General features: G+C 43.0%; 1 protein-coding gene across 1 annotated transcript in view; it reads right to left on the bottom strand.

Moving 5' to 3' along the window:
• XPA (XPA, DNA damage recognition and repair factor) overlaps positions 1–14,662 on the bottom strand; it is a 32,803-nt gene extending 18,141 nt beyond the window's left edge. The window contains exons 1-3 of the mRNA XM_004453959.4: positions 14,422–14,662; positions 10,826–10,936; positions 1,215–1,320 (exon numbers count right to left, since the gene is read on the bottom strand). Coding sequence (XP_004454016.1) covers positions 1,215–1,320; positions 10,826–10,936; positions 14,422–14,590 — 386 coding nt within the window. The 5' untranslated portion in view covers positions 14,591–14,662. The remainder of the gene's footprint in view (positions 1–1,214; positions 1,321–10,825; positions 10,937–14,421) is intronic.
• Positions 14,663–14,891: the final 229 nt, after the last annotated feature.

Raw genomic sequence — 14,891 nt, 5'->3', positions numbered from 1 at the left:
TCACAAAACCACAGGACTTAAAACTGGGAAGAATTTCAAGAAAATTAAATAATTTACAAGTATAAAGTAAAGGAGGGAACAAGTAGAACTACAGTGTACTAAAATTATAGTCTTCAAAAATGCTGAGAGGAAACAATTCAAGGCTGTGTTCCTAATTATTATATATTTCAATAAAAAAATATTTTTTTCTAGACTGCTGCACAACTTTTAAATTGAGACATTGCTTGGAATCCATTTCCTCATGGAAATAAAATTGTATGTGGTGCTTCAGTTCCCAAAAACTATAGTGAACTTTAAAGAGAGTGATGCTACTACAACAGGCCTTAGCCCCGGTACGCTTGAGTGTCAATGGGAAATAAGTTTTAATTTAAAATTGCTACTGAAGTGCCAGAACATTCCCAGGTGCAGATGCGGTCAGCAGACCAGATCTATCCCATTCTCCCTGTCCACTGAGGAGGCCCTCAGCAGCAAGCCGAGGATGACGGCTCCCAATGCCTGCGCGGGACTCTGCAAGAGTGGGTCCTCTAGGCCCGTAAGGAGGTGACTTAGGGACAGGGAAGAGGGCCGGGTAAGAATCCAAAAATAGGACCTTCAAGGTGTGAGGGACATCAACACAGGAGCTGGCTGAGGTAAGCAGTAGGGGCAGGAGAACCATGAGGAGAGAGCAGGGTTACTTTAGGGTGATATAAGGAAGAAAAAAAAGAAGATAAAGAATGACAGAGAAATGTGATTCTTCCTCCTCTATTCTCCCCCTGTTCAGGGTAGCAAAAGAGTGAAGAGAGGTGGGCTGAGGGAACTAGGAGAGTGTCTGGAGGGGTTCCCCCTCCTCTCACGGAAGCCCCAGTCCTCACACCAAGGTGTCAGCATGCATGGGGTAAGTCAAAAACAGGCGGCTCCCTCGGGCTGGAGAAGAGAAGGTCTTGAGCCACACGGTAAAACCACAGGCCAGCAGAAAGGAAAAGGGAATTCCCATGGCAAGGCCAGGGACATCCCCCCTATAAATGGGACATATAACTCTGACAAGCACAAGCCAGAGGGCTTCTTGTCTTTCTCTGACAAAGTGGAAACCATAATTTTAGGAAACTCCCAAAATAAAAACCATAACTACTAAAAAATAGTAAATCCAAAAGGATCTAACTATTGTTTTGCAATAAAACCTACAGGCAAACATTAAACTATGGCAACTAGAACATTGTCAGAAATGAAATAAGTACCTGCAGTTATCACAAGTTGACAAATCAAAGTGGTTCATGAGATAAGAGTCCATAAATTCTTTCCCACATTCTTCACATAGTGCATAATCAAATTCCATAACAGGTCCTAAAGAAAGGAGATTCATTCCATAAGTTTCCTTTTTCTGTGACTAGAACTATACATTTTTCTATATTTTATTAGCTTATCATCATGTACTTTATGCCTTGCACATCTATTTGCCTAAAAAGCTGTTTAAAAATGAAAAAAAGATGAGAAATCTAATATAAGGAAAAAATAACATCCATTCAATGAAATAGTTTTTGAACCTCAATCACTTGCGAGTTACTTGTATTAGTTTCCTACTGCTGCTGTAACAAATTATCATTTATACTTAGTGGCTTAAAACAAGGCAAATTTATTATCTTACAGATCTGTAGTTTAGAAGTCTAACAAGGGTCTCAGTGGATTAAAATCAAGGTGTCAGCAGCACTGCGGTTCTTTCTGGAGACTCTAGAGGAAAATTCGTTTCCTTGCCTTTGCCAGCTTCTAGTGGCTGCCCACATTCCTTGGTCCCCTCCCTCCACCTCCAAAGCCAATAAATGGGGGTTGAGTCCCCACATGGTGTCACTCTGACTTCTTCCACAGCCACAGCCCCCTCTTCCACTAGGAAGGAGCCTGTGATTACATTAGGCTCACCTGAATAATCCAGGATAATCTGCCCTGCAAGGTCCCTTTTGCTGTCAGATACCATAGTCTCAAATTCTGGGGGCCATTATGCTACCGACCACAGTACTGCAGGGTGCTGAGGTGGGGGTGGGGGGAAGGCTTGTCTACTAGATGGGGCACTAATACATAACATGAGAAAGAGCAAGAAAAGGCCAGGCAGCGGTAAGAGGGAGACGGTACCAAATTCACTTCTAAATGGGAAACTCTTTTCTACTAAGAACAACATTATGTGACAAGGGACTGAACCAGGAGGACTCGCTTCTGCCCCCATCAGCAGAGCAAACTGCTTCCTTTTTATCTCTCTCAACCACTAGGTAAGTCCTGTGGTTGACTCCGACTGCCAAACCCCAACTCTGAGAACTGCCACAATTCCAAATAGGGAGAGAAAAGATGTTGCCATTTATTCACTACCACCACCCGTCCTCCCTTGCAAACATCTCCTATCTCTACCTTCCTTTACCAAAGCACACACAAGGTCTGGTGATACTCCCTCCACCACCCCTGAGCCCCATTAATCCCCAAACTCTAAGAAAATGAAAAAAGGCCCTTTATAAAATATTCCAGGGCCAGAGCTATAGACAGAAGGAAAAAACAAAAATTGGGGGAAAGGGCCAGTGATACAAAGTGGTATCTTCAAAAAATTCATTTACTAGGATGTGAATGAAGAGAAACTTCAGTCAGAAATACCAATAAGGAGGCCACTGCATAGCATTAGTAATCAAAAGCCATAAAAAAGTATAGGTACAATTTTATTTTTGTCTGTCTTTTTACTCTTTTGCTTATCCTTTCTCCTATTCTTTCTTCTATACTCTCCTCCAAGCCTGTATCTCCTGTCTTTTTCTTCCAGTTTCTAAGGCTTCCTTTAATATTTTCTGCAAAGGTGGATTCTTTTTTGTAAACTTTCTTAGTTTCTGTTTGTTTGTGAATATTTTATAATCACCTTCATTATACAATTTGCTAGATAAGAATTCTCAGCTGGCAGTTTTTCTCTTTCACTATCCTAACTGTATCATATCACTGTCTTCTCACCTCCATGGTTTCTGAAGAGAAATCTGCGCTAAGTCTTACTGGACATCCCTTGTATGTGATGGCCTGCTTCTCCCTTGCTGCTCTGAGACTTTTCTCTTTATCTTTGACATTTGACATTCTGAGTAGTATGTGTCTTGGAGTATGTCTATTCAGATTTATTCTGACTGGGGCATGGTGGACTTCTTGGACATATAATTCATTTCTTTCATGAGAGCTGGGAATTTTTCAGCTCTGATTTCCTCAAACACTCTTTCTGCCCCTTTTCCCTTCTCTTCTCCTGCAATTCCCATGACACGTATGTTGTTGCATTTTGTGTTATCATTCAATTGTCTGAGCCCTTGCTCAATTTTTTCCATTCTTTTCTCTTTCTGTTCTTTTCTGTCTTCAATTTTAGCTGTTCTGTCTTTGGTATCACTTATTCTTTTTTCTATCATTTCGAGTCTGCTCTTGTATATCTCAAATGTGTTTTTGATCTCACCTATTGTGTCTTTCATTCCCATGAGCTCTGTTACTTTTCTGTTAAGGATTTCAAATTCCTGTTTGCGCTCACTCAATGTCTTTTTTTTTTAAAAGATTTATTTCTCTCCCCTTCCCCCCACCCCCATTGTCTGCTCTCTGTGTCCATTGGCTTGTGTTCTTCTGTGTCTGCTTGCATTCTTGTCATGTGGCACTAGGAAACTGTGTTGCTTTTTTGTTGTATCATCTTGCTGCATCAGCTCTCCAGGAGTGCAGCACCACTCCTGGGTGGGCTGCGGTTTTTTTACACAGGGCGGCTCTCCTTGTGGGGCACACTCCTTGTGTGTGGGCATCCCTACAAGGGGGGCACCTGTGTGGCATGGCACTCCTTGCGTGTGGCAGCACTGAACATGGGCCAGCTCACCACGCAGGTCAGGGGGCCTGGATATAGAACCCTGGACCCTCCATATAGTAGGCGGAGACTATCAGTTGAGCAACAACCGCTTCCCTCAATGTCTTTTTTTTTTTTAAGATTTACTTTTTATTTATTTTTCTCCCCTCCCCACCAATTGTCTTCTCTCTGTGTCCATTCGCTGTGTGTTCTTCTGTGACTGCTTTTATCCTTAGCAGGAGCACCGGAAATCTGTGTTTTTGTTGCGTCGTCTTGTTGTGTCAGCTCTCCGTGTGTGCGGTGCCATTCCTGGGCAGGCTGCACTTTTTTTCGCGCTGGGCGGCTCTCCTTACGGGGCACACTCCTTGCACGTGGGGCTCCCCTATGCGGGGGACACCCCTGCGTGGCACGCCACTCCTTGCACGCATCAGCACTGCTCATGGGCCAGCTCCACATGGGTCAAGGAGGCCCGGGGTTTGAACCGCGGACCTCCCATGTGGTAGGCAGACGCCCTAACTACTGGGCCAAGTCCACTTCCCTCAATGTCTTCTTGATATCATTTATCTCTTTAACCATATTGTCTTTCAACTCAATTAATTTGATTTTGGAAATTTGTGTGCATCTCATTGATTAGTTCTCTCAAATTCTGCATCTCTTCTGGGGCTTTGATATATTCCTTTTCTTGGGCCATGTCTTCTATTTTCTTAGTATGGCTCATAATTTTTTGCTGATATCTAGGCATCTGATAAGGATGTAGTTTACTCAGATCCTCAATTTCTTTCTCTCTTGTAGGGATTTAGTGCAGGAAGCTGTGTATTATCATTGCTCTTTGATTCTTGGCTCAACCTTGATTGTTAGGCTTGTCCTATTGGTTGCTCAAAACTGGGCACTAGATCCAATAATCGATTGTAGAGTTGCTACTTAGGGCCTTGGGGAAGGAGGCTACAGAAGCCAGAAAAAGCTTCTCCTACTTATTTTTAATTGGCACTCATTGGCAACTCTCAGTTCAATACCTGTTTGGGGTGTATTTGTTGCAACACAGACAAGATAATGTTCTAGAGCTCCCCGTCTGGAGGCTATGAGCCTTGCAACTCAAACTTTCTCTGAGACAGTTCTCCAGCCTTCTCTGGCAGCCCCTTCCCCTCTGAGTCCTCAACCATCAGTCCCTGTTAGTAGAGGAAGACACTGGGAGGTTTGTATATCTTTAGCCCCTTGCTGGCTCCAAGGCAAACAATGGTGCATCCACACCCCACCTGGCAGGGCTCCTGGGACACAGCAGACCAAATTTGTGGGTCAGAAGCTGAGTTAGCCTTAGGTGGTGGCCCTCTCTCCCCTCTTTCCTGGGGTAGTAGAGCTCCAGACATCCCCTTTGTCTGCAGTCGAGGGCCAGAGGCCCAAGAGTTCTAAAGTGCCTTTAATGTGGCAGATGGTGGCGGCGGCAGCAGTCACTGCTTTCAACTCACAGTTCTGTCATTACAATTTCCCTCCTTTGTCCCTCTCTCTTCTGGGCAGTGTCCAGGCTTCACCTGGTATCCTAAAGCCTAGATCTTTTTCTAGGCTATTTCAGCATGTCCTCTAGCTATTTTTCTGAAGGAAAAGAGAGTCCCATGTCTTTCTAGTCTGCCACTTTCCCAGAAGGCCTTCTAATTTTAAACATTTTTCATTACAGAAAAAGTTAACTAAAGTGATTTTACAATTCCATCACTCCCTTTATATTTCCCATTCAGACTGACAGTCTCCTCTAAGCAAGAGCCTCTCCTCTCCAGTTTGATTATTTACCCCTTCACTCATGTATGTATCTGTCTACCATTTTTTTTAAAGATTTCTTTTATTTATTTATTTATTTATTTATTTATTTATTTATTTCCCCTTGCCTGCCCCTGCCCCATTGTCTGCTCTCTCTGTCCACCTGTACTCTTGTCAGCGGCACCCAGAATCTATGTCTTTTTTTGTTGTGTCATCTTGCTGCATCAGCTCTCTGTGTGTGGCACCACTCCAGGGCAGACTGCACTTTCTTCACGCAGGGCAGCTCTCCTTATGGAGCGCACTCCTTGCACGTGGGGCTCCCCTACGCAGGGGACACCCCTGCATGGCACAGCAACCCTTGCACGCATCAGCACTGCGCGTGGGCCAGCTCATCATGCAGGTCAGGAGGCCCTGGGTTTGAACCTTGGACCTCCCATATGGTAGGCGGACGCTCTATCCGTTGGGCCAAATCTGCTTCCCATCTGTCTACTATTGATATGGACTCATGAGTCCCTGGTTTTACAATGGTCTATAATGCATTAATGTCCTTACTTATTTTGGTGCTCGAACTGTGTCAGATTTGGTCAGTAGGAGCCCCTTCAAGGTGGTCCTGTGTCCTTAACGCAGACTCCCGTTTTTTGAACACTTATAAATTTCCTGGCACTACAAGGAGATCCAAGTCCATCTTGCAGCCATCCTGCCCTGACTGTAGAATCAGCTATTTTTCTAAAGGGCCCTGATTCCTTTTAGGGGGAATCGCAATATAGTCCAAGGTCTGGGCCCCAGTGATGGTCACTGCTGCTGGGGTTGGGGTGTCTTTGCTTCAAGGCCCTTTCTGTGGACAGAGCTCAGAAATATAAACATCCATAGACACAGATACATGTATGTGCCCACACATACACACATATACTTATAATGCATATATACACACAGCACAGAGTTTAGAAATCAAGAGTCCATACAGATACCTCCAATTTTAATCTCTCCCCACACAGCTCTCCCTTACTTAATCCCAGTCTATCCTTATGTAGCCTTTTTTCCACAGTGAGAGCCATGACTCTCAACAAATTCTACACATTCAGTCATCTGCTTGAGCCTGGAACATCCAAAATAGTCTCACCCACATCACTCTAGAAAAGGAATTCAAGAATTTTGCAATTCTCTTCCCACCACAACCACATAAAGCAGGTTATATAAATTACTTGGACTAGTTCTTTCTGCCCTTCCCCCCTTGAGCAGGGAGGGTTGCTATTCATGTGGAAAAATCGCTGGGTTGCCTTGTTTATTTACTTTTGGTTTTTTACTCTTCCCATCCTTGTTAATTTACTTTTTAATATGTAGAACTTTAACAAAAATGTACATAGTTTTTGAGTCAATTACTCTACTGTTATTAATCAGAGATGTGGACAAAGTTTAACTCCAAATATATTCACTATAGCAACAAATATCAGAATAGAGAAAATAAGGAATAAACAAAATGGGCTACATTGAAATCATCACAGTACAGCCATAAAACAGATTATTACATAGCCACAAAAAAAGCAAGTTGTCAAACAATATTTAAGAAATGGGTGCCGGAGCTTGGCGTTACATACTCCAGAAAAGCATTCTTAATCTAAATCCATTCTAGCAGATGTGACCCCACCGTAACCCAGGCCTTCTATGAGGTCCTTACTTCAATTAAGGTGTGGCCCTGCTGGAAGAGGTCTTAATCCTAGACGGGTTAATAGGATTATTAATACTGGAGGCCTTGCAGAGAAAGCCAGAGAGAGAAGCCTGAGGGAGAGCCAGAAGCTAGAAATCAAGGGAACCTGGAAGAGAAAGGAGAAGATGCTACCATGTGCATTACCACTGTGATGGAAAGCCAAGGAACTTCAGGCCAGCCAGAAGATACCACTACTGTTAATAAAACTAGGTAAGTCTGGTATAAACAAGTCATGTTGGAGATGATGACTGATCAACAAAGCTGAACTATTCAACTAGCATTTAAAAAGGCAAGGCAGGAGCTCAGAGTAAAGGCCTTGCTTGCCTGCAGACTGGCATCTAGCAGCCATCTGCACCAGGATGACAGCAGCTGACACAGGTCAGAGGAAACTTAGGTTTCTCTTTGTGCCTCTATTCAGGAAAACATGTCCCTCCAAATGTAATCTGTCATAGCCAGGATTCTTATATTTTCATTTTCACTGTTAACAGAGTCCTTTCCCATTTTACTACTGTCCTTCACACTATCCAAATCTTCCTCTTCTCAAAAAAACCCAAAAAACTAATTAATTTTAAAAATAAACTGCAAATATAACTTCAATCACACTTGATCTGATAATCAAGGATCTACTTTTTTTTTTTACTAAATGTGAAGAGGAGACGCAGATGTGGCTCAAGCAGTTGGGTGCCTGCCTACCATACAGGAGGTCCCCAGTTTGGTTCTGATGCCTCCTAAAGAAGATGAGGAAGACAGCGAGCTGATGCAACAGGTTGGAGTGGTGAGCTGATGCAACAAGATGACAGAGAAAGGAAACACAATGAGAGACCCAGTAACACAGAACAGAGGTGGCTCAAGCAATTACGCACCTCCCTCCCACTTGGGAGATCCCAGGTTTGGTTCCCAGTATCTCCTAAAAAGAAGACAAGCAGAAACAGAGAGCACACAAGGAACAGACACAGAAAGCAGACAGCAAGTACAAACAGTAGGGGGGGGGCTTGGAGGAGGGGAAATAATAAATCTTTTAAAAAAATCATTAAAAAAAAAGTAAAGAGATCCTCAATGCAATGGGTCCTTTCATTATGATGCCTTCACCACATACCTGAATTTACAACAGAGGCTTTGACTGGAATTCCATTGGAGGGTGGGAGTGGGATTTAATTTCTTAAGTACCAAAACACCTCATTATCATGGAATTTCATTTTTACAATGATTCCAAAGCATTAACATCAAAATTATCAAAATGATAAAATTATTCCTTTAACTAGCTTGAGCTTGGTACTTAATTCCAGCTTAACCTCATATCAAGAGTACAGAATTCTACTTGTTTTACTTCTCTTCCTCCTCTGATAATGATGCTGATGAGCTTGGTAAATTTCATTTTAACCTAGGGTGAAATTGCCAAAGCTGCTTCACAATAGAAGTTTCCAACAAAAATATAAATGAAGCAAGAGACTAAATCAATACCCTTCCCTCTTCACCTCTGAGATTTAACATCACCTTGTTACGTGTGTGCATGCATGTGTATCTTATTGCTTATCTAAGCACTAACCTCTTTAAGAGCTGAAACCCTGTTCATAACTTTACTTAAACACATTGCCCTACATATACCAGACAGCCAGTAAAATGTTTTGGTGATGATTACAGGATTTCCCTGCCATTTCTTCTATCTGATTTTGGTCCTATAAAAAGGTTCTAGAAGGGTTGTTTTCAAAAAGGACACTATAAACAGCAACTGGCCTTGCTGTTACACACTCCTTCCTTCTCCCCGGAGTTGCAGTCGCCTACAGTCCTAAAGGACACAGGGAATGTAAGTGTAGTCCCTTAGCCAGCAGCATCAGCACCACCACAGAACTCGTTAGAAATGCCAACTCTCAGGGCCCTCCTCTTACACCTACTAACCCACAAAAAACTCCAGGATGAAGCCCAGCAATCTGTTTGAACGAAGCCTTCCAGGTGATTCTGAGGAACTGCATTGCTCTAGACCCTAAAAGCACCTGATAGTCTTTGTTTTACAGTCAGTAAAGCTTAATAACATGAATAAATGATTCTTATTTTTCCCACTATGTTGAAGAAAGAGGCTTTCTCTGGGGAGCAGGTTTATCTCACTGGTTGAGCGCCTGCTTCCCATGTACGAGGTCCTGGGTTCAATCCCTGCTACCTTCTAAAATAAAAAAAAGAGGAAAGAAATAGACTATCTTTAAAAATTAACAAAGAAAAAAATGACAGAAAATATTAATCACTCTTGGTTTTCTCTACCCAAATAGGTCAGTCACATAAAGTTGTACAAATTTGTGCAAAGCTATCTGGCTGAAGGGGCAAATGGGGCAAAGTGCAGCCAAAACTCCACTGCCGAGCCCTGAGCCCTGGCCTAGGCTATTTCAGCCCAAAGAAAGGGAGACCCTCAAAGGGGACACCATGTCTAATGTGCACACATTCCCTACCAGAATTCCATGTGCAAGAGGCAGGCTTGCATCAACAACACGTATCAGCAATGACATACGCCATATGCATCCCTTAGTCAGGCAGCACGGTACTACCGGAGGTTATCAATAATACTGGTTGAATGGCCTGTTAAATCAAAGCATAGGCTTCAGAGCCCACAATAATTCAGGAATCTGCCAACAGTTATACTGAGTCTTCATGTCTATAAACTCATAGGGGTTTAAAGATCATTTAATTCAATGGCTCCCTCCTAATTCAGGGCTTTTACTCTACAATATCCCAGTCGAGTGACCTTTGAATCTCTGAACCCCTCGAAGCTTTGCTATTTCAAGGCAGCACTTCACGTGGTTAGGAAGTTTCTCCATTTCACAGTCACAGTGAGGGTCACATGATACATGTGCCAACACTCTGTAAATGGCATGGTGCTAAATATAAGCAAGCTTTAGTACACTGGATGACATCTCCCTCACTGGGAGATTTGTCACCTATTGTTCCAAGTTCTGCCCTCCAAAGCAAAGCATGGTAAGTACAAGCTCTCTCCCACAGAGGAGGACTCCTGTATCTACAGGCACCTGGAAGCCTCCCAGTCAAACCTACCCGTTCTGACAACTGTTCATGTTTCCATTTCAGGACTTCCATTTTGGCCACTCTCTTCTGAATACTATACACTTGTGAACATCCATCTTAAAGTATGGCATCCAAACTAAAAACAAGTATTTTAATCTTTCAAGCATCAGCTTCTAAAAACAATAGTTTAGAAACACACAGAGCAGAACAGGCCTCTTACCTTCCTCAAGGAATACACAACACTTCTGGCTCCTACAGCTAAAGACTGGAATCAATTTTGTAGGCTGCCATATTACTGCCTACCAAACTTAGGACCAAATAATGCTTCCAGTTCTTTATATTGTGTTTAATACATAACTGATTTACTGAAGTGTTAGATTATGAAGTTACATTCTTTTTATGCCAGGTCTCGCTATTGTCCTTAATAAAGAAGCTTTTTTACCACTCTTATAAAGTTAATCTGCTCACTGACTAAAGTAAGTGTGGAATTACTTAACATCAGTTTGCAAAAAATTATGCATGTTACTCAAAATAGTCTAGATATATAGTTTCTAAAAAAACTCACACTTCACCTGGTTGATGAATAACTTTTCCAATTTTTTGTTCTTCCTCTTCTTCCTCTTCCAAAATGAAGCCTCCTCCTGTGTCAATTATCTTTGGGGCTGCTTTTACATTAGCCACACCTACAAAAAGTAAATAAAAATAGTCAACAGTTGAACTAGGTTGAGTCCATGTGTTCCCTTCTGCATAAATAGGAACATACGTTAAACTTTTTTTTAATGTTTTGATTTTGTTTTTTGGTTTTTGTTTTCTTTTTTTGTCTTTTTTTTTAAGAGTCATTAAACTTAATAGATTTCAAGACAAGGATGTTTTTTTTCCACAAGAATCTACAATTAGAATAAAGAAATATCAGACACCTAGGAAGAGATGTGCAAAACCTCTACACTGAAAATTACAAAACACTACTAAGAGAAATAAAGAAGACCTAAATAAGTAAAGCAATGTAACATGTGCACGGTCTGGAAGACTCAAGATGTCGATTCTCTCCAAATGTATCTAGATTTTCAATGTAATCCTAATCAAAATCCCAACTGTTGTGTGTGTATGCGGGTAGAGGGAGGGGAGACTGATAAGCTGAGTCTAATATTTATATAGAAATACAAAGAACCTAGAAAAACCAAAGCAATCTTTAAAAAGCACAAAATTGGAGGACTTACTCTAGTAGATTTTAAGACTTACTATGAAGCTACAGTTTTTAAGACAGTGTGATACCGGCTTAAAGTGAAACGAATAAACCAATGGAACAGAAGAAAGAGTCCTGAAATAGACCTACACATTAAATTTATGACGAAGACTCCATGGCAATCCAGGGGAAAAGATAATCTTTCAATATGTGTTCAAGGATTTATGACAAAGGCACCATTACCATACAGTGAGGAAAAGATGGTCTTTTCAATAAATAAACTGACCCCTACCTCCCAAAGAACACACACAAAAAATTAATTTTAGTGGATCATAGTCTTGAATGTAAAAAGCAAAAGAAGAAAGCTTCCAGAAGAAAACATAAAAGAAATTCCTAAACAGGAACCAAAAATCAGTAACATATAGAAAAAAAAATTGCTACCACTTGATTAAAATTAAGACATCTATTCATCAAAAGACACCACTATAAGAGTGACAAGAAAGGACAAAAACTGAGATAATGCGTACATTTGACAAAGGATCATATTCAGAACATATAGTGAAATCCTACAAATCAGTAAGAAAAAAACAAATAAGCCAACTTAGAAAAAAATATAGGCAAAAGACCTGAATAGGCACTTCACAAATGAGCCTATCCAAATGGCTAATAAGCATATGAAAAGGTACTCATCATCACTTACCACTGAGAAAATACAAATTAAAACTACACTGAAATATCACTATAATCCCACCAGAACATTTAAAAGACTGACAATACCAAACGTTGGTGAGTACATGGAGCAACAAGAACTGTCAGATGTTGCTGATGGGATTATAAATTGGTAATCACTGTTCGACAATATCTACAAAAACTAAATATGCATCTACCCTATGACTCGGCAATTCCATCTTTAGGAATATACACAACAGAATGAATGAATGAATGAACACAATAGAAAGGACTACAAATGTCCACCAAAAGATATATATACAAATGTTCACAGAAGTTTTATTCATAACAGCCCCAAACTGGAAATAACTCAAATATCCATCAAAAGGAGAATGGAAAAATTGACCTATATACTGGTGATACCCAATATTGCCTCATCTTGTTTCCTCTGTGATCTGGATTTAATTGAATTGGAATTCTTTACTTTCTCTATACCTGTGTTGTTCAAAGTTAGAACACCAGTAGGTAACCAACGTGTTGAAGGGTGGAGGGTTGTTGAAGCACCTATCTGCCAATGTTTATGTGCCTCTATAGATGATGAGAATGATTTCTTATACACCTCTCAAGATCTATATTAGGACCAATGTAGATAAACATGAAAAGCACTTTATGCTTTATAAAGGGCTAGAGAATTTTAAATAAGAATTTTTAAATAACCTGGAAAACCTCTCTAAAGACTGTTTGCCAGCTTCAGTTACAAAGTAGATTCTCTGCCTGTTATAGTCAAGGAGAGAGATTCTGGTCAGAAGTGACTTGGAAAAGCAATAGAGCAAATTCAATGGCAACCATGAAAGCAATTTTTAACTTGCATACTGCTATAAAATATAAGGATTGTTGTTTAATAGAAGGGTACCTAAAGGTATGAGAGGAAGAGACCAGTCTGAGAGGAGGAGGAGGATGTAAGGGAGAAGAAACTGGAAGGCAGAAGCATTCCTACTTTCACCCAGTCAAGAAATATCCGTGTATCCACTTACTATCACACTTGTGCTAAGGGCTAGACAGAAAAAAAAAAAAAAAAAAAAAACAAGACCAAATACCTGTATTTAAGAAGCTCAGACTAGTGATAGAGAAATCACATGAGCAGAGCATTCCAGGCACATGGGGAAAGCAGAGGCAAGACACAGAAAGAAAAAACAATACCATGTGTGCAGGACCATGAGGCAGAACTGCAGTATGATGGCACAGAAAGTATGAGGCAAAAAGGGACAAGGTTAGTGAAATAGGCTGGAACCAGGTGATGTTGAAGAACCTGGAGTTTATCATGGAGGCAATGGAAAACCTTTTAAATGGAAAAGAAAAAGATTTATGGGTTAGATAGACTGGCAGTCAGAGACATGAAAAACTGGAAAGCTCCTGCAGCAGTCAGGGAAATATGATGTAGGGTAGAAGTAGGGATGAAGAAGATTCTAGAAATCTGTGGAAAACAGTATGGGTGAATCACTACCAAGAGGGACTGCCAGGAACGTGATGGAAGCTAGCCACAAGATGTCTTAAGAAAGGGGGGGAGGTTAAATCCAGGTCCCAGAAAAACAACAGCCTTTCTTCCGGAGGGCGAGGGAGATGCCTAGTAAATCAAAGGGGCGGGGGCGGGGAGGGGGGAGGAAGCCACGCAAGGCGCTGGACCCAGATCAGAAGCGCGAAGCTGTTCCTGATTATCCCGTGCACTGGCTGGGTTGCGCCTGAGCAAAGCCCCTTCCTTCCCCAGATCTCAAAAGCCGCATCTATACGACACAGATATCAAACCCTGCCCTACTTATTTTCCAGGTCGGCTGTGAGCTCAGATGAGATCATGAAAGCTCGGTGAAAAACGCAAAGCGTTCCTCTCTGACCTCCCAAGAAAGCAGGGCTAAGTCCGCGCTGTGGGCCCGGGACACAGGCACTCGCTCGCTTTTTGTGGGATGGACAAACGAGCGCGCAGGTACAAGAGCACTATTTAAACGCGTTACATGTCTGGAAGCTTTGTACGAGGACCGCCGCAGGAAGGGAACAGAGAGGGAAGGTCTGGGCAGCTGCGGGGCCGAGAGGCACGGCGGCGCCATTCCAAAGCCAAAGGCGGAGGCCGGGCCGCCGAGCCGCAGTGACAACAACGGGGCTGGGGATCCGGAGGCCTGGGGTCCACCCGATTCTACCAGGGTATCGCTCCGGGACCTGGGACAAGTCGCCTCGCCAAGGCCCGCGGGGCGGACGCCCGGGGCGGACGGCGCAGACGCGAGACAGGCGGAAGCTACGCCCGGGACCCGGCCGCGGGGCCCGAACCTCCGGTCGCCGCAGCCGCTGTCGCCGGGTAGGGCCGGGCTGCCAGGCGGGCCTGGCGCAGCATCAGGGCCCGCTGCCGCTTCCGCTCGATGCTCGCCCGCACCGAGGCGGGCAGCTCCGCCGGCTGTTCTGAAGCCGCCGGCTCCGGCACAACCCTCTCGGCCGCCATCGCCGCCGCCTCCGGCCTCGTGAGAAGACCGCAGCCCAAACCCCGCGCATGCGCGTTGCCGCCTCCCTGGCACCGCCTCAGCGCCGGCTCCGCCCACTGGCCTCCGGATGCGAGCGCGCCTGCGCAGATGGGCACGCCGGGGCTGTGGGTGGAGTCTGGTTACGCCCGGCTGCTGAGCACGCGTGACTTCTGGGGAAAGGATGGGAGGCGAGATCACTTTCAGACCTTGTCATCTTAAATAAGTTTCACTTGGTTGTTCAGAATATGGGCTTTGGCTGCAGACCCGGGTTAAGTCCTAGCT

This window comes from Dasypus novemcinctus, chromosome 8, assembly GCF_030445035.2.
Source record: "Dasypus novemcinctus isolate mDasNov1 chromosome 8, mDasNov1.1.hap2, whole genome shotgun sequence".
NCBI lineage: Eukaryota > Metazoa > Chordata > Mammalia > Cingulata > Dasypodidae > Dasypus > Dasypus novemcinctus.
This window is presented reverse-complemented; position numbering and strand designations above follow the sequence as displayed.